The sequence below is a fragment of the Diplotaxodon limnothrissa genome, linkage group LG22 (genome assembly GCF_057381915.1).
Source record: "Diplotaxodon limnothrissa isolate DT_005_m linkage group LG22, D_limnothrissa_male_GT1.1, whole genome shotgun sequence".
In the NCBI taxonomy this organism is placed as follows: domain Eukaryota; kingdom Metazoa; phylum Chordata; class Actinopteri; order Cichliformes; family Cichlidae; genus Diplotaxodon; species Diplotaxodon limnothrissa.
Genome location: NC_140616.1, coordinates 3,267,800 through 3,287,398, shown reverse-complemented (window position 1 = coordinate 3,287,398; position 19,599 = coordinate 3,267,800). Strand labels below are relative to the sequence as shown.

The following is a 19,599-nucleotide window of genomic DNA, read 5'->3' as shown; positions in this document are numbered from 1 at the left end:
AAGTATATTAACTTAAATAGATCAGTGATCGGAAGGGCTACGAAGGCAACATCATTTTTACTTCAATCTCTTTTATGTATTAATGTATACATGTGTTTAATTGTTGGGGGTCTTACTGTCTGAACTGCATTTATACAAACACAGTCATTAAGTATTCATTATATATCATGATGCAGAAAAATACACAAACTCAAAGATTACTGTAAGAAAGGAAAGAAGTAATACCGTACGCAGTCGCACCAGTGTTCGTTTGATTACATTTTCCACTTTATATATTTTTCTTGGACTCTAATAAATTAGCTTTGCATGATTCCTCGATCAAAATAATCCTTTTGGATTTAAAGTGGACCTCAGTGCATCCTTTAATTTCATTCCAGTTTAGCTCCTCACCTTTAAACAAGCTCTCCTCTGATTGGCTGCCCCCCATAAACAGCAAGTTTGAACAGAAGGTGGGTGGAGCTTCTCTGCTCAAGCTACATGACAAATATATCACCTTCTAATGTAACATCTGCCATAAATTCATGATGTGAGGAATAAACTGATACTAAAACATTTCAAACAGGATCAAGCCCAGTGATTATAGCACCTATTCTCAGAGTTGTACTATTTAGCAAATGTTTTGAAAGGCATGTTGCATTTGTTGGGAGCTTTCTCTGTAGTAAATTAACAGATTGTTGGTGCCGTGGAGAATATTCCTGGCTGCAGGAGGCTGTGTGCAGGAGTAAAATAACAGAGCTTTCAAAGTAACAAAGGAAACTGTGAGCCAGCGAAACAGAGAGGGAGAAATCGGCGTGAAGAAAGAAAAAATAAGATCTATCAGGCTTTGATTCACAGTACTTGTTTGTATGATCAATGCCTCGCTAGTTTTGTTGACAATGAGAAAAATATAGCACATCACCACGAAACCAGAATAAATCAGCAGATTCCAGTCTGGATAAAAGCAGCGACGAACTGATGCATTATTTAAAACTCCTCTCTCTCCTACTGAAGTTTTTCTTTTTGCTGCTTCCAGAAACAGAAAAGTAACTGCAGTGTGTGTGTGTGTGTGTGTGTGTGTGTGTGTGTGTGTGTGTGTGTGTGAGAGAGAGAGAGAGAGAGAGACAATGCACTCCTCTGTAGTGAGCTTTGATTTCTGCATTGATGTTGCTCGCCGTCTCCCCTGGCAGGCTGCCGTGTGTTTGTGTTCACTGTAAAAATAGATCTTTTCATCCAGGAGCTGAAGTTCTCTGTGTTTCATCTCCTTGGTGCAGTTAAGGTGAAGTTATAAGTTAAAAACAGTTAACGGTGGGCTGTTTTTCTTGTCTGTGTCTTTCAGGATGTCGATCGTCAGCATAGTTGCCAGGGAGATCTTGGACTCCCGTGGAAACCCCACTGTTGAAGTGGACCTCCGCACAGAAAAAGGTGACCGCTAAAGAGCCTGTCTGAAAATGTCACAGGAAGAAAATAACACAATCTTTACCACCAGGAAAGCAGCTCACACTTACCATGCCAGAAAGCTAAAAAATAAAAATAAAAATGCAGAGCTTGGTAGTTTGAAGCAGCTGTTTGGGACATCAAATCCCCTTCAGCTGGCCTGTAAAATGAAGCTGAGCAACTGCAGGGATTATTAAGAAATGACACAAGGCATAGGGAAAGCAGTCTGAGATGAAGACTTGTCTAATATCTATCATATCAAAACCTTAATTCTTTCTCTCTTAATTCGTTTTCCAGGTCTGTTCAGGGCTGCGGTGCCCAGCGGAGCATCCACGGGGATCTATGAGGCTCTGGAGCTCCGAGATGGAGACAAGAGCCGCTACAAGGGCAAAGGTATGAAGATGCATCAGCTGAGCTTGCACAGACCGTTACATTCGATGAGAACTTAAAGCTGCATTCAGTATTTATGACCACAAGAGGGCGAACAATGAAGAGATCACTGACTAACAGAAACAGAGTGCTGTTTTCAGTCACTAGTGCTGCATTTATATGATACCAACACACTTCACATTTTATAAAAACCCTCCAAAACAAAATAAAAACATAATAGACATAATATAGATTTTTATAAAAGCTTTATATACCCAACAAAAGTAAAAATACTTAAGAAGAAATAAGCCAGATGTGTTGACAATGACAAAAATATAGAACATTCAGAGACCTTTAAAGTATAAATTACAGTTTTCTAGAAGCTTTCTTTAATTCAGTGTTTGTGACGCTGAGAAACTCTTTGTCCTGTCGACGTATTCCTCTCACAAATAGTTTTGCAGTGTAGATGTTTGGACATCTTATTTTTATTCATAATATGACGCTAAAATGCCACAAAAGTCTTGATAAAGTCCAGCATTTTAAATTTGTCTAACAAATCATTTTTACTGCTGGCGAACACTGAAAGACACTTCAGTGACTATAAAACAGCCATTAAGGCTGCGGTGCTCACCTAACCCTCAAACAAATGAATCCACAGTAAATCTCACCCTAGAGTTGCTGCAAAAGCAATCAGTGCTGATATGAAAATATTTCCAAGTAATTTGGAAGAACACTAATAGATAAAACTGTGCTCTGTTTTCACTACAATTTAACATTATTTGTTATTGATAATTCACGTGTTCACCTCACGTTTTTGTGATGCTGTGCGTCTGATTCCCTTCTTTGTCACTTTAGGTGTTTTGAAGGCAGTTGGGCACATCAACGATACTCTGGCTCCAGCCCTTTTAGCCTCTGTAAGTCCTCACATCACTTATTATACTATAGAGGATTAACGTCAATCTTAAACCTATTTTTTGTTATGTACTCAGTTTAATATAGTACTTTCTTAATCGAACTGACCGCTCAAAATAATTTTCAGCTACAAGCACTCTGTGATTCCTGTGAGCTGAAACAACAGCTGCAAACATCTGCATTAAAGCAAGGATTTCTGCTTTTTTCCCATTATGATGGGAGTGAAAGGGGATATCTTTTATATGGTCATCTCACACACAGATGCCCCACCCACATCCTGTTCTGAGCAGCAGCCAATCAGACAAAAGTTGGCTTAAAAGAAGGAAGAAAATAGCCAAAACATCCAAAACAGCTTGATTATCATGATTATTGTGACCTTTTGATCACACTAAGCTGCTTTAGTTGGAAATAATGGAGCTGGAAATAAATATAATAGGTTCCCTTTAAAGGGAAATTTAATTACCATTATGAATGTCTTCTAATTAATCATTGTGTTTGTGTGTCTCCACATTTTATAGCCTTAATTAATTAGCTGTTTGAGTTATTGAGGCTGAAAATGTTAAGACTTAAAATGTGAATAATTGTCTTGGAACAAACAATTGTCATCAGACGACAGCTGATGGATTACCATACTGACTATTTAGTAACTCCAGAAGTGGATTTTATATGTGGTAAATGTTCCCAATATGTCATACTGGTGGGATGTTACACTTTTTAAATAACAAAGCATGGTAGTTTAGCCTACATAATGAGTGTTTGTCTTATTATGGAAAAACGATCTCATGTCTTTTACATTTACTGCAACTAAATGTATGTATGTAACACGTATGACTGTAGACTATATGTGAATATCACCACTTATTGTTCTGCTTTTGTCTGCAGGGCATCAGCGTGGTGGAGCAGGAGCAGCTGGACAACATGATGATCGAGATGGACGGCACAGAAAACAAATGTGAGTTGAAACCCGACAGGAGCAAATCAAGATGACTAACAGCACATCATCAGAGTCTAGCAGCCAGCTGGAAATCTCCCCGTTTCTGCAGCTCAGCATCCATTCGTGTGAAGTCACACACATTTTGAAAAATGCTTTGCGCCGAAGGTTTGTCACAGAGCGCTTTGCAGAGCGACGAGGGGCATAAATACAGATTGAGCAAAGAGATTTGTGTTCCAAACAAGCTTTGGCACGATCAATGCAAACTCACATCTTTAATAAATAAATGCAGTGCTCATTTATTATAATTTAAAATCATGTTCAGGCAGCAGTGTAATCAGCCCTCAAAGTAATGTCGTTTGGGAGAAATTAATCTCCGCCAGCATGGAAACCTGTCAGACTGAACTGCAGCTGAATGTATCGGCTTTCAACGACAAACATGCTTATACCCAAAGAGCCGTGGCATTTCACTTTGCTTTAGTTTTTACAGCTACACAAATTTAAACTCATTTTTTAAATCTATGGTTAAAAAATAGTGAGATAATCTTTTTAAATTAAAGCAAAAGATAAAAGAATTTAAAGCAACAACATATCGAGGAATAAATTGTGTTTTTCAAAAGAATAACAAAATGTAAGGTAGCATGAAAAAAATGTCAGTAAATAGAATCTGATTTGAATTATGGAATCTATATCAGAAATGCTAAAGTTTGAGTTTAAAGGTTTAACTTTTAACTCTTTAAAAATCATGTAAATTTGAATGGATCCAATACTCACTACAAAATGTTGCAGCTACAGTCGTAAGGTGACAGATACTTCTGGATGTAGGCTTAATCCAGGAAAAATCCAGGAAAATGGCTGTAAATGGAATCTTACCTGCCAAACTTGGTCATGCCAAATACGATCTACATTTAACATTATTTATTTAAAGTTTACTGAAGAAAACAGCATTAATCATCATAAAACCCCCACATCTACCTGTGTGTCAAAGAGGCCACGCTCCTATAATGTAGCCAGGTTGTAAACATGCTTTTTCTGCTATAAAATTGGACCTTTAACAGGAACCGACTCCTTAAAATAGTTTTTCAGGGTAAGTGAACTGAGACACTAGACACTGTGGATGCTAACACCCATCACTTTCTCTCTTATGACCTTTCAAACAGCCACGTTTGGGGCCAACGCCATCCTGGGAGTGTCTCTAGCCATCTGTAAGGCTGGCGCAGCAGAGAAAGAAGTCCCCCTGTACCGCCACATAGCCGACCTGGCTGGAAACACAGAGCTGGTGCTGCCGGTTCCTGTAAGCATTTAAATCACTGCAGAACACCTACAGTGCTGTGGAAACATTCACACGGCACCTTGTTGTTCAGTATGTCACTGAAGGATTATTAGAACTCCATGTAATGTAACATTTCATATATTTAATGCTTCTGTTTACACCACATTTAAATACTTCTGCACACTGGCAAGACGTTTCTACTAAAAGTCTTTTTGATTAGCTGCTATAGAAACACAGAAAGTGATGAATTCGAGGACCTTTAATCGTTTTTAAAGCCTTCTTTCTGCCTTTTTGTTTCCTTTCCTCTTCTTTTCTCTTCTCTTCAGGCCTTTAATGTGATAAACGGAGGATCTCATGCAGGAAACAAACTGGCCATGCAGGAGTTCATGGTGCTGCCAGTTGGGGCTGAATCTTTCAAGTAGGAATTCACCTTTAAAAGCATTGACTGTTCATAAAAGTCTGATTTCTCAGCTGCTAGATTTATTTGATTTAATGCATTTCTCGTTAAATCATCCTGCTTTGTTGTTTTTGAAACCACAGCTGGTGTTGCTCCTTGCCTCCTTGTTCTTGCATCCTGTCACAGTCATTAACAGGTATCTCTTCTGTCTCTCAGGGAGGCGCTAAGGATAGGATCAGAGCTCTACCACACACTGAAAGGAGTCATTCAGGAGAAATACGGCCAAGACGCCATCAACGTTGGAGACGAGGGAGGATTTGCTCCCAACATCCTGGAGAACAGTGAGGGTGAGGAACAGATATTTGAATAATTAACAATATGTTTGGGTCTGTTTGCAGCAGCTTTTAAGCCACCTTCTTTAACTGGAGTGGGAATCAGTAGATAGATCTGGGAAAGCTTTGATTATGGAAAATTTCTGTAAACATGATCTTTACTTGACTTCCATTGGTAAACAAAACAAAATCTAAAATGGAATATTTACTGACATGTAAGTTTAATATTACTTAATAGGTTCAGTCATCAGAAATGCTTTCGATGTTTTCCACCTCTCAGTACTGCCTGTCTGCAGCCTGAGAAGCTAACTCATACAGAAGACACGTTTGAGCCTAATCTGGCCTACTTTCAGCACTTACAGCTCAGTTATAGTACTCACACAGTTGTGGCCAAATATGGACCAAACATACCTGAGATGTGGCCCATATATAAATTGGACCTGAGTCAACGCTGTCAGTCAAAGCTAAATGTGGCCCTTCCACGTGGACCACATTTGGGGCAAACATGCCTGCCTACCCGAGAAGCCTGGGGGCAAAAGATTCACTCCATTCCTTATTTTATATCCCCCCCCCCCCCCCCTTGTCTCTTTCTTTGTTCTTCAGCTCTGGATCTGCTGCAGACAGCCATTGAGAAGGCTGGCTTCACAGAAAAGGTAGTAGTCGGGATGGACGTTGCCGCCTCGGAGTTTTACCGTGAGGGGAAGTACGACCTGGACTTCAAATCCCCACCAGATCCAGAGCGACACATCACTGCAGAGGAACTGGCTGACATCTACCAGGGCTTCGTCAACAGCTACCCAGGTTTGCTTATTTAAATTTGTACAAAACTCAACCAGTGTTTGGTTCAATGCAGTTCAGTCAATGTCAAATGGTTAAAAAAGTAGTTCTTTATCTAGTGATAAAATAAGTTAATGTGACATAAAGGTGAAATGCTTATTTCTTCAGTAGTGTTGCTGGACTGCAGAAACACGACATGCTTTTAAATCCAAGGTTGCTGACTCTATGAAACCCAAAGAAAAACGGCTTGGCCTTTTAGCTAGCTGACATTTTCAGCTGACTTAATGATTTGAACACAGGACTTCAGGGCCAAATGCTTTTATCTCCACCCTTGTTTACGCATTGGGACGGTGAAAATTCAGCATTTTCTCCATTAGTGGATTACTCTCAGGCTCAGTAAAATTTCTGGGGTTTTTTCGGGGTACTTTTAGGTGGATATTTCTGCTTTATTATTTTCCCTAAAATAATACAGAAGAGATACAGAAACCCTTCAACAATAATAAAGACAATAATAAGGCCAACTGGATTTGGAGGATTTACAAGTATTACAGGTGATATGAAGTTTGTAGAGAAGTCACTTGGAGGGGTGACTACTATCAATGTCAAACTGGATTAAACTCTGTTGCATTAGTCCTTCTCCAGATGAGGCTGACTTTTTTCTGCCGCTGTTCTCTGCAATAACGTTTAATGTCCACTCTATGACCCATTATATTTTTCCCCATTTAAGTATGTAAGTAAAGATTTATTTATTTCACAGACAGGCAGTCACAAAGGGCTGTGCACAAAGATAAAAATAAACAGAACGTTAAGTAACAAAGTAGACAATATACACAATATAAATACAATAAATACAAATGTAAAAATAAAATCTATCATATATAAACAGCTTCAGTGGTAGAAGCTCAAATGAAACACTGTAAGACTTAAATGGTAAAATCAGTGAGTGCAGAAGTAATCCCTGTGAGCCGAGCTCTGTATGATGTCATTGAGAGAGGACATGTAATCAGATCCATTCATCCATCTTCTTCTACGAATCCGAACTCTCATGGGGCGAGAAGAGAGATAAATAAGGGTTGTTTTGATTCCAAGAATAGCTCTGTGTAACCAGTTGTGCCATGTGTCTCACTTCCTGTAGGGATCTTTTTACTCTGTAACACTCATCTGATCTGGCCTGAAAAGACCTGTGAGTTGTCTGCTATGTGATATACTTTGAAAAGTCTAAAAACGGAGTTCAGGGCAGCTGAAAGAGTTCCCTTTATACCACTTAAATGATGATATCTTGAAATTGTCCAATAATTTCAAGGACTTGTGTTGTGTTATCTGAAAAATTACATTATTGGTTATTATTATTAAATCACTAGTTAGCACTAGCAGTCCCTCTATTGATGAGTAACAGACCTCTCTTTTTTCACTTCCAGTGGTGTCCATCGAGGACCCGTTTGACCAGGATGACTGGGAGGCCTGGTCGCGCCTGACGGCCCAGGTGGGGATCCAGGTTGTTGGGGATGACCTGACGGTGACCAACCCCAAGAGAATAGAGAAAGCTGCTGAGGAGCGAGCCTGCAACTGCCTGCTGCTCAAAGTGAACCAGATCGGCTCTGTCACCGAGGCCATACAGGCGTACGTCTGCTTAGTCCACAGTTCAATGAGAAATTTCAGTGTGGACACGATTCACATTGTGGAAATAAAAACAAGGCCATTTAATAAATGAAAGAAGTTACAAATTCTTACATATTGGGTATTTAAAGATGCATAAATTCAATTTGTCACTGACACAGTGTTGTCCTGGAGCTACAGAGTAACCCTCCACCCCCTCAGGCAGGTCCGTGACCTCGAAGCCTCGGATTGGCCGAACAGCGCTTTCAATCTTTGCTGAGGTGACAGAGAGAGGCACAGCTGTCCAGCTGTCAGTCAAAGATGTGGAAATATAGACACACACATACCCAGTGGATGTCGCTATAGTGTCAGTCACATCGGTCATTACCTGTCAGCCATGTTGGCCTTGTTCCATTTATGGCGGATAAATGAAGGACAGGAAGTGACAGAAGATGTTTAGGATAAGGTTCAGCTATCGGTCAGACATACTGCTGACGTGGGTTGGCACTGCTGCGTATGTTTCTGTACACTTGATGATAAATTTGTGAAGAGTGTGTTTGCTCCAGTCTTGGATGTGTGTATCATCTATAACAGACTTACCAAACTGTCACTCAGGGTTATGAAGCCATCAGTCACAACAGTGTAGCTGGATTAGAGCAGGAGGGGAGGAGGGAGATTAAATGATAGACACAGAGCTGATGACAGTAAAGGTGATGTATTACATCCATCACATGAAAAGCTTCCTGCATCGTGAATCTGATACATTAGCTACTTTTTTTTATAGCTCACGCGAACCCCGAGGGGGTAATACACTTTATGTCTTAATCTTCATGTTGTTAGCAGGTTAACATGCGAGATGAGCCGCAGTTACAAATGAATTATATCAGATTAATTAACTTGTCCAATTAGCACAGCGCAGTTAATATATGCAGCACAGTGTGGCATCAGTGTGTAGAGGGAAGGTGAACTATGTGCTCCCACGACCTTCAGTGCTGCCTCGTACTGTGCTACAGTGGTTAGCATCCAACCCTCTTCAGTAGTCCACCTAAATAAAAAGTGACTCTTAGTGGTCGCTTTTAGGGATTTATGTCATTGTTGGATTTTAGGGTTGAAAGAAAGCAGAGTTTAGCCTTTCTTGTAGGCATAGCTAAAATTATGTTGTCTCTCGGCTTTGTATGTTCTTGTCCCACAGTGTCAAACGTTACCCAGTGAACATTTCAACACCGGGAAACCGCTGTCTGACTGTCTTTTGTAGCTGTCTAGTTTTGGTTAGAGAAAATTTAAATTATGACGGCTTTGGAGATGTAACTTTGCTATCAGGTAGAGATCTTTCTTAGCAAAGGGAGGTTTGTCTATGGGAACAGTTTTATTATCAATTATTATCCTTTTATCAATTGGAAGAAAATGAAAATGACTAACAGAGTGCTTTGAAACAAACTTTGTCCTTCAGGTGTAAGCTGGCTCAGGCAAATGGTTGGGGTGTGATGGTCAGCCATCGCTCAGGAGAAACAGAGGACACCTTCATTGCTGACCTGGTGGTGGGACTCTGCACTGGACAGGTAAGTTTAGAAGCTGACTCCAACGTTCAAGTCTCTCCTCCAAACCAAAGTCAATGTTATGGCTGATGTAGATATAGGTTTCAGGTTTTTGTCCTTGTAAGGATGTAAGAATCCACAATCGTTTAGCTATTGTTTTTTTTCTTGTTGCCTTTAAAATGTCAGTAAACTAAACTTACAGTGAATATTAAGTTTTGTAAGTTTGTTTTAAATATATAAAATAAATTGTGAAGTAAACTGAACAAGATAAAATAAAGATATTAGTGCATTTCTTCATGAGAAATTTAACTTCAGCCTTATATTGTTTTGTATTATTCTTTAGACTAACTGACTATAAGTGAATGGAACTAAATGTCTAAAATAATTATCAATTCTCTTGGCTTCTAAACACAGAAACACACATTTTATTTTATCTTTTGCTAATACAGTAACAATAAGCAATTTAAATAATTTTCTCTTATGACCTTAATTCTTTAGTATGACCTTTAGCCCATAAAATATTAGCATTGTGCTAATGCATGCTGATAATTACACAGCTGAAGTGCAGGTACACCACAATACAAACTTCCATATTTGTACAAAGAAGCTGGTTAGGGTGGCTGAATGATGCTATCCTCTAGCTAAACTTCTCGTTCACCTCACTAAATTTACATTTTTGGGCTACAGCTCCACAACTGTCCAGCTTCATTCTGAACTATCATTCAAGTGTTTCCCTGTGAAGCCAGAAGTCCAGAGAGTTCTTGGTGTTATATTTTAATATTCTGTTGGTCACCTGCAGGATAATGTTTATCTTACTGTTGCAGATTAAGACTGGCGCCCCCTGCAGATCTGAGCGGCTGGCCAAGTACAACCAGCTCATGAGGTCAGTGTGCTGCAGACAGAGAGGTCTCTCTCTCTCTCTCTCTCTATATATATATATATGTATATATATATGTATGTATTTAATGTGAAAACATTTTGAATCTAGAATTAAAATAACTCCAAAAACAGTCCTTTTCTTCAGTATTTACTCATGAATTCCTAATTGGTCCTCTGGCCTGTTGAATGTTTAGTAGCCCCTTTTTTTAGCTCCAGATCAGGCGGCAGCATTACAGTGCAGCTCCTCAGGTGTCTGCTCTGTCCTAGTGCTTACCATCAGAGAGCTAATTGACATGACAGGCGACAGGAGCGCTGGTGTCACCCCATGTGCCCAAGCCAGTCAGTGGCAGGCGGAGGTGGGAGGAGGAGACAGGAGGGAGGGAGATTGGATCGGCTCAGCGGTGTAATCCCATTGGACTGCTGAGGACCTGTTAAGGGTGCAGAGACTTAACGGGGGCATTAACGAGCAATAAATGCTAATCAGCGCAATCGAGCGTGAACACACACACGTGAGAATCTGTTGTGCAGCAGGTAGATGCTGTAACATGAGCTTTTTAACAATGGAAAAACTGAGTTGTGATTTGCATTTTCGCATACATCCTGTTTTATTTTTTATATGACCAATGATCTTCTAAAGTTGATTATTTTGCTTTTATCTAGGGATATAAATGGATTATTTTGCCTGCAGCTGTGGTGCAGTGACGTGGCAGCTTGTCAGATTTTTGTTGATTTGTTGAAGTTTTTATGCAAAGCAGATTATAAGTAAGAAGGCTGTGCTGGACATGCAGATATTATTTTCAATATATATGATCACATGTCGCCAGTGCAAAGAATATAAACTCTTCCTGGTTACAGGCTGACCTTATGAAGAAGAACAGAAATTATTTCCTTCAAAAACAATTAAAAAATGTTGTTTTTGTTTCTGTCTTCCTGCCACTGTAGGATTGAGGAAGAGTTGGGCGACCAGGCTCGCTTTGCAGGCCATAACTTCAGGAACCCCAGCGCTCTGTGAAACTGACTGACGAATGACTTGCAATGACACACACACACACACACACACACACATACACACACACACACACACACACACACACATACACACACACACACACACACACACACACAAGGAACGAGCCATGTATAAGGACAGATTACAGATAAGCAAAAGAAAATAGCTAAAAATAACTAAATAAATAAATTATGCACTGAACTTAAAGGTAGGGAGATGAAACTGTATGCACACACACACACACTCACACACACACACAGTGAGCAGATGCAACACGTGTAACGCACATGCAGGGGAATAACATAAAATCTGAATATTTATAAGCCAGACATGCACTGTTACTGTAGTTTTAAAGGAGTAGTTTATGTACAGCCAGAGGACAGACCTGCAAAAATAAAGATTAACATTGTAAACACAGAGAAAATAATGAGTAAAGATATCAGAAAACCATGAAGACTAATGCTCGCAACTGACAGAGAACGATGCATTTGTAAGGAAAGCAGCAGTTTCAGGGATGGAGTGAGGCTAATAACTACACACTGTAAACACCTGAACACTTACACACTCTGCTATGTCACACTCTTACCTGGACACTCGAGTACCTGCACTCCTCCCACTTCTGTCCTCTTCTTTCTCTCTATTTTCGTCTCCTTGTTCTTCTTGTCGTGTCTGTCTCTCGGTTCCAGTTGCTCCCTTTTCTTCTCGCCCAGACGTGATTCTGATTATTTGTCCTTTGTCCATGCTTGAGATCCTGCCTCTTTCTCAGAGAAAAAGAAGATAGAATATATGAACCCCGAGTCCCTTTGTTCCTTCGGTTCCTCCTGAATGTCTTTAGAATAGCTGTGATCAAAAAAAGAAGAAAGAAAAAAAAACACTTAAAGAGAACGCTTGTCATTGAAAATAATGTGAAAATATGTGAAATAAAAAAGATGGTAATTTACAATTTCAAACACAGCTGAAGGAGTTTTGTCGTTTTGTGTCTGAATCTTTTTTTCAGTGAAATGTCAGAATATGAGCATGTGGAGGTTTTTTTGTATTTTTTACAACTTGTTCAGCTCAACAGCCAACGAGCTCTGCCAGGGTGAGGCATCTGTTTTCCCTCAGTCCGCAATTCACACAATTCACCGCTTATTTTACAGTAAGCATGTGAGCAATGCAGTCAAACCTGCACACATTGATCACTAACGGGTCATCACTCAAACTGTGAAGATCAAGATCACATTTGGTGATATACTCGCAAAAGCTGTGAATTGTGATGAATATGAGCTCCTACTGATCTTCTGGTTTTTAGGTCCCAGTTTAGTTCAGTAAGTTATGTATTTTGCTATTTGATGTGATAATATTTAAAACTGCAAACTGGCTTAAAACTATAGCATCTGCTTGGGGAACTTATAATCAATATACCTTCGACAATACAGGAGACTTTTTTCCATGAAATTAAAATTGTACCATTAACATGTGACTGAAGGACCAACGGTGTTCAGCCATTATTTTGTTGCTCCAGTCCGTCCACGTTTCTTCTGAGAGCTCAGCTTTATCCTCTGGTGACGACTGCTATCATGGAGTCATGAAGGGAGCTCCTGGAGGGCAGTGCCTCCATTCAGAGGAATCACTGAGAGGATGGAAACAATGTCACCTGATGGAACATCTACGATCTCTGGCCATTTCATTAGGTACATCAGTTCAGCTGCGTGTTAACACAAATATCTAATGAGCAAATCACATGGCAGCAACTTATTGCATGTTGACATGTTCAGGATGACCTGCTGAGCTCAATCTGAGCAGACGGGGGGAAAAATTTTATTTAAGTGAACTGAAGCTATTTACCAGATTAAAACAGTTTTTTACATTTTCTAAAACATGTATTAAATCAAGAGGATTTATGAAGAAAACCAGTTTTAAATGATTAAAAACAGCCTGGGCAGCAATACATGTGACTAAACAGACTCAATCAACTTGTCAACCAACACATGTATTTGATCAGATATGACATCGGTCAGCACAGACCCAGAAAGCAGAGCGATTTCCTGTGATGATAACGGAGCCAGCTCTGTTGTGAACTCGTGATAGAGCCAACAGTGAAAACGTTTGTGTCTGACATGATGAGTTAAAAAAGAAGAACAAAAACGCAATATGACCCTTTAAAAAAAACCTTTTATGAAGTACTAGTTTCAAGGATTATATACTAATCAAATATTATTCTAAAAAAATATAAATGCAAAGGAAAAATGCTTTAACTTGTTTTAACTGCTCATAAGTCACATTTAGGTTTCTTTAAAAGCATTTGAAAAGGACAGTAAACCACAAAATAAAATACACTTTTTCCACATTTATTTATTTTGTCTTTTTACTTCTTGCATCATTTATTTCCCTGATTTCTTCAGTCAGTGTTAAACCACAACTCCTCACAGCTCAGTACCTGCAGACATCTTTGTTTTATCATTTCAAGTAAATTCTGTCTGAAACTTTATTTGTTAAAGACCTAAAGTATCAGTTAGTGCAGTTAGGTGAGACACAAAGTCAAACACATGAAGCAGCCTGGGCTGACCGATCCCCTGATTCTCTAAGTTCACCTCAGTTTAGCAGCAAATAAAGAATTTAAAAGGAAACTTTACATGGATCACATGAATCACATGCCTCAGTGGATTTCCAGTTTTTAATCTTAATTATCTAAAGTTTCCTTATTTATTGAAGTCAGGAAAATAAAGAATGGAGTGAAAAACATCTTTTCTTAAAGGTATTTAGTAGTTTAAATATTCAACATGTGGTTTGTTTTATGAATGCAAACCTCCTCTGGTTTAACTGGATCAGTCAGCCCAGTTTGCAGAAACAAGGTGATACACGGTGCAGATCTAAAGGGCAGGGTGTTTTCCATCGATCCTGCTGTAGTAGTTGTGCATTTGTTATGCACGTGCGTTGATGATGTCGACAAACTCTGGCTTCAGAGAGGCCCCGCCCACCAGGAAGCCATCCACATCGCCCTGAGACGCCAGCTCTCTGCAGTTTGCTCCTGTGACCGAACCTGGAGAGAGTGGCAAAATTAAACCGACCTGTGACGTCTGCAGAGGTTGTACATTTTAATAACACCATTATTTCATGTATATGAAATTGTTGCACCATCATTGAACCTAACACAATCCTACTGTAAAGTTTGCTTTAGTTATGCTCACTGACCTCCGTAGATGATGCGTACAGAGTCGGCCACATCATCGGAGACATTTGCTCTGAGCCACGCCCTCAGCTTCTCGTGGACCTCCTGAGCCTGCATGCATTGATTAAAATGAGACCTATGCATAAATGAATGCTCCAAACCTCAATGAATTGAAGCAATGCACAATAACATGAGAGACTGATGAAGTCATACAGAAAATACTTCATACCCTGTGTAAACTCTCTTTTTCACATGTGACTGCAAAACTAAAAAGACTAGAAAAAAATGAGTTTGTGTTCATGAACAGAATCATTAAACAGTCACATCTTCAAAATCAACTCCCAGGATTCATTTCCACGGAGCACAGACTTAAATCATATAACAATTATGTCACGTGTGCAGCCGATTTGCCCGTGTGTGCAGTTATGTAAAACTAGATATTAAAACATGACAAAGATAAAAATTGGAAATAGGGCTAAACATCCCACTGGACTGGATGTAATGTGAGAAGTTATGATTATTTATGTGCTCACTTATGGGCCTTGTAGTTATGTGGCTGCGGTATTACCTGCTCAGGTGTGGCTGTCTTTCCTGTGCCGATGGCCCAAACAGGTTCATATGCCAGCACGACATTCCCCCAGTCTTTTACATTCTCTGCAACCAAACATCATTCAGGCATAAACACCGATAAGTAACGGTGTGATCGCAGACCCGCATCTACAATCCATTCTCAAGGTGCTTTATCAGCTGCCACCTGCAGCCAGTCATTTGGGCTGCAGCAATATCATGTTAAAGACCTGCAAAGTCTGTATAAAGAATATGGAAGGATAATGGTGGAAAAGACAACAGTTTATCAGCCGAGAGGCCACATTTCACATACATCACAATGCCATAAAACAGGATTATGCCTGACCTCTACCTTAATAATTAACATGGTTATCATTTCTTCAAAAACAAATCTGTCTGGTGTGTTTCTTCTTTAAAAGGTTTTCCTACCTTTCAGAAAGAATAAGCAAACCTTAGTATGCAAACTCAAAAGGTCCTTTCTGATCAGGCAACATCCTAAAAGCAGACCACGGCTGCAAGCTGCCATCAGTTCTCCACCTTTGTTGGCTTTAAAGCTGCAAAGCCTGCTTTAACAGAGGCAGCTGTGTCTGTTGAAGGCAGAGACCACTGACCTATTTACATTTTAAATCAGTACGTGGCCTACTTTCAGTACAGAAGCAGAATACAGGAGGCCAAGATGGAACCAGGGAAAAGATCATCAATCAGGTCTTGTAAAGCCTCAGTGCAGACAGAACAAATCCAGAAGCAAAAGGAACTCGTTTTTCTATCTTTATGCACAGAATAAAAACAGAGTAGAATCCAGCAGTTCACTTTTATGTTTCTGTAACAGTTTTTTTGTCATTATTCATAATCAGAGAAACATTTGAACCATTAAATAACCAAACTTTTGATCTAAAGAACATAATAGTACAAAAAAGGTGTAAATACATCCGATTTATTTCAAACTGCTCGTTTTCCTTCAAAATATTATGTAATGAATCTCGTTATTAGTTATTACAACTTTGTTTAAATGAAATATTTGAGTAAATAACTAATTATTTTAATTTTACATATATATGTAGAAAAAGTACAAACATAATAGCGCAACAATAATCATGAATAATAATAATAATAATAATAAAGTAATAAAACATTAGAATAAGAAACTTGAGAAATGAATGACTTATTTTTTTTCCTGTAAAGGTAAAAACAAAGTTTTAGCCATAAAAAAAGATGCAAAAATAATATAAAGCAGAAAAGCTAAAATAAAACTAAAAAAAAAAACAGATCATGAAAGCCTACAATAAAAAAACAAAAAACAAAGAAAAAATGTTAATATTTCTCTTGTATTTACCTGCAATGACCTGCGTCTGAGCATAGACGACTTCTTCGGTGGTTCCTGCCTCTCGCTCCTCCAGCTTCTCACCAATGCAGGCGATCACACCCAGATCGTTCTCCAGAGCATGAGCCACCTGAAACGGCAACAAAGTCAGAGTCTACCTGCGCGAACAAGCTGCCATCACTGTGGTGGCATCAGATGAACATATGAACCTGTTTTATGCTGATACAAAATTCTGTTGTGCAAACTCTTACAAAGAAATGTGCCCTTGAAATCCAGATAATTGGAAAGTTCTGTGATTCTCACCTTCTGGCCAATCAGCTCGTCACTTTCCCCAAACACATGACGGCGCTCCGAGTGTCCCAGGATCACCCAGTCTGCCCCGCAGTCCCTGATCATGGCTGGGCTGGAGGGAGAGGAAACATGTAGGACAGCCCATGTCAACTCTACGTATATTGACGTGAAAAATTTTAATGCAATTTGGCTCTTGAAGTTCCTTTTTTTGTTAGGGATGGTTTGTTTTTTGTTGAGTACAATGTTAAAATAAGTTCTTTAAAGAGCAAAAAATTATTTAATATGAAGGCAATGTGAGCAGAGAGTCCAAACATGTTGAAGGATTAGCTGTGTTAGTTCAGTGAAAGAGTTAACACTAGCAGTCAAAAATAAAGAACAAATTATTTCCTTTCATATGTGCAAAATGTGCACAAACTTGCTGACGTCAACAATTTAATTTGTTTTCCAGTGAGTGTCTCATAGAGCAACTAGTTTAAATTATGCTCAGCAAGCAAAACAAAAAGGGGGAGGAAGGAGAAAAATCAGGAGCAAGAACAGGACTTTGTATGTGAGAGAGAGACTTTAAAAGCTGCTCCACTGGAACTGATTGTTGAATAAGAAACTCTATTAATGAGTGTGTTTGTTATGCAGTGATCCATCCCGTCAGTTTGTGAGGACCTGTGGCTGATGGGATTCTCTCTTTTGCCCCATGTTTATGGACATTACAGCTGTCTTTCTTGATGTTATGAGTCTATAGCACAAGCTTAAATAATAACCTCTGGCTGTGGTCGCTGTCCGTGGTGCTGATCAAAAACTGTAATGGTTCTATTGATATTATCTTTACACAAATTTTGTGTGTGCATGTTTGTGTATGTGTAAGAGAGACAACAAATGGGAGATGCTGTGTTTGCACCTGTACAACATAACAGCTATCCCTGGGGGCAGGGATAGCTCAGTAGGTAAAGTGGTCGCCCCATGATCGGAAGGTCGGCGGTTCGAATCCACTTAACTGAGGTACCCCTGAGCAAGGTACCGTCCCTACACACTGCTCCCCGGGCGCCTGCTTAGTGGGCTGCCCACTGCTTCACTGAGTGAATGGGTCAAATGCAGAGAAAAACAAGTAATTTCCCCATGGGGATCAATAAAGTATCCATTATTATTATTATTATTATTATTAAATAATATCCGCCCCAAGGCCGATCACAGAGTGGGTATGCCTGTGAGCACAGCATTATATATAAAGTATTTGAGTTAGGAGAGATACCTGATCTCTCCAGTAAACGCTCCCTTGGCCACCTTGTAGCAGTTCTGTGCTGCGACGGAGATCCTGGGATCCAGATTGGATCGGGCAAAGTCCAGGTAGATGGAGGGAGCGGCACAAACCACCTCTGAAATCAGACAGAATGACTGGTGTTTGCTGTGATGATTGTCTGAGTTTTACTTTTATTCATTAGTTAAACCAGTGTAAAAGCTCTAAGAGCATTATTGTTGATGTAAATGCTTCTTTGCTCTGATCGTTTTCAACTGTTATACCTGAATAAATGAAGGGAAAACCTGAATTCTGCATTTACAAACACCTACTGCATTTGAAACAATCCGGAGACCCTGAGAGGCAGTTAAATGGACATAGAGCTAAACTGTGATTCTGGCTGGAGACTGAAATGATTTCATCTAACTGAAGATTACGATTGCTTTCATCACCAACCGCCTCCAGCAGCCTGCCTCATTTTAAAGACATTAAGAAGCAGTCATGAAGACACTGTAAGAGAAAATAAATTAATGCAGAGCTGCTTAAATATAGCAAAGAGAATCGGTTACTTTGGTCAATAATTATTTAACACAGAGAAACTGTGTGTTTTAATCATCGTTTCATGCATATGTATCTGTTCTGTTCTGGACTGCGTGAAAGCAAAAGAAAAGAATTCATTTTTAAAAAGTGCTTTATCTCAATTGTCTGGTTTTAAAAACTCCTTGAATAAAATTTGAGTAGTTGCACACTCCTATGTACAAGCCCTTATCATAAGCATATGTTGTTGTTCAGTGATGCAGCAGGCTTGTTCTTCAGTAATTGAGCCTACATGAGCATGAATGAGTGTGTGAAGACAGGCTAAAGACTTTGTTTTTGCAACAAAAAAACAACAACAACAAAAAACATCAGTGTGTAAAAAGTAAATAAACTGCTGGATCACACAGTTTTATGTCAGAGTACAGCATATTAGTACAAAAAAATCCTTGATTCAAAGATTTGGTGTTCAGTATTTGGTTCTTTGTCTACTTTAAGTCAGGCGCTCTAAAACGACCAAACTGAAAACACAAATGAGCCTCAAAAATGTCTGACTGGTGGAGGGAACCCAAGCTGTGAACTGTGTGAAGACACAGGGACTGTTCACAGACTCAGTGGACTAACCTCAGCTGTCAAGCACAGCAATAAAAACCATGATTTAGGTTCCATTTGATGGGGAAAAGTACGAAGAGGCAGAAAATTAATTCCTCAAAGTGAAGTGAGAGAATGAGGCCTTCATGTGACGCCTCCTGATCACGTGACTTTCAATGTCACTGTGTCACCTGTGAAGCATCAGCAGCATCCCCCCCCCCTCCTCCTCTGTCAGCCCCTCCCACGTCACCAATCACAATCGCTTTTATTGATCCCCTCTAACCGCCACACACAGTCAGTCAGCGGTCCCGGCAATAATCTGGGGCTGTTACCGGTCTCGTCGTGCAGGCTGGCGGTGTTCAGGGTGCTGATGAGCTCTCCAAGACTCTCTTTGTTCCCGTTCATCTTCCAGTTTCCACCCACGAAGAACTTGCGAAGCGCCATGGCCGGCGAATATTAGCTGGTAGCCGGTGAGGAGAGGAGCTGGAGGTCG

At 39.7% G+C, this 19,599-nt stretch overlaps 2 protein-coding genes across 2 annotated transcripts; one reads left to right on the top strand and one right to left on the bottom strand.

The window, feature by feature from the left end:
• The first annotated feature begins 1,316 nt into the window (after positions 1 to 1,316).
• Positions 1,317 to 11,426, top strand: eno2 (enolase 2). Its single transcript, XM_085346771.1, has 12 exons — positions 1,317 to 1,401; positions 1,711 to 1,806; positions 2,638 to 2,696; positions 3,577 to 3,646; positions 4,786 to 4,919; positions 5,225 to 5,316; positions 5,512 to 5,642; positions 6,231 to 6,428; positions 7,823 to 8,024; positions 9,451 to 9,559; positions 10,360 to 10,418; positions 11,357 to 11,426. The coding sequence occupies exons 1-12, from the start codon at positions 1,317 to 1,319 to the stop codon at positions 11,424 to 11,426; spliced, it is 1,305 nt and encodes a 434-aa protein (XP_085202897.1).
• A 2,900-nt stretch (positions 11,427 to 14,326) lies between these two features.
• tpi1a (triosephosphate isomerase 1a) lies at positions 14,327 to 19,550 on the bottom strand. The gene is made up of 7 exons (XM_085345865.1): positions 19,439 to 19,550; positions 17,997 to 18,120; positions 16,766 to 16,865; positions 16,475 to 16,592; positions 15,143 to 15,228; positions 14,598 to 14,685; positions 14,327 to 14,445 (listed from the first exon to the last, which is right to left on the bottom strand). The coding sequence occupies exons 1-7, from the start codon at positions 19,548 to 19,550 to the stop codon at positions 14,327 to 14,329; spliced, it is 747 nt and encodes a 248-aa protein (XP_085201991.1).
• Positions 19,551 to 19,599: the final 49 nt, after the last annotated feature.

Coding starts and splice junctions, on each gene's coding strand:
- tpi1a (XM_085345865.1), bottom strand. CDS start 19,550: ATGGCGCTTCGCAAGTTCTTCGTGGGTGGAAACTGGAAGATGAACGGG. Junction 15,229..16,474: donor TCAGACGCAGGTCATTGCAG/GTAAATACAAGA, acceptor GTTTGGTTGCAG/AGAATGTAAAAGACTGGGGG. Junction 14,446..14,597: donor TGTACGCATCATCTACGGAG/GTCAGTGAGCAT, acceptor CACTCTCTCCAG/GTTCGGTCACAGGAGCAAAC.
- eno2 (XM_085346771.1), top strand. CDS start 1,317: ATGTCGATCGTCAGCATAGTTGCCAGGGAGATCTTGGACTCCCGTGGA. Junction 8,025..9,450: donor GTCACCGAGGCCATACAGGC/GTACGTCTGCTT, acceptor TTTGTCCTTCAG/GTGTAAGCTGGCTCAGGCAA. Junction 10,419..11,356: donor AAGTACAACCAGCTCATGAG/GTCAGTGTGCTG, acceptor CTGCCACTGTAG/GATTGAGGAAGAGTTGGGCG.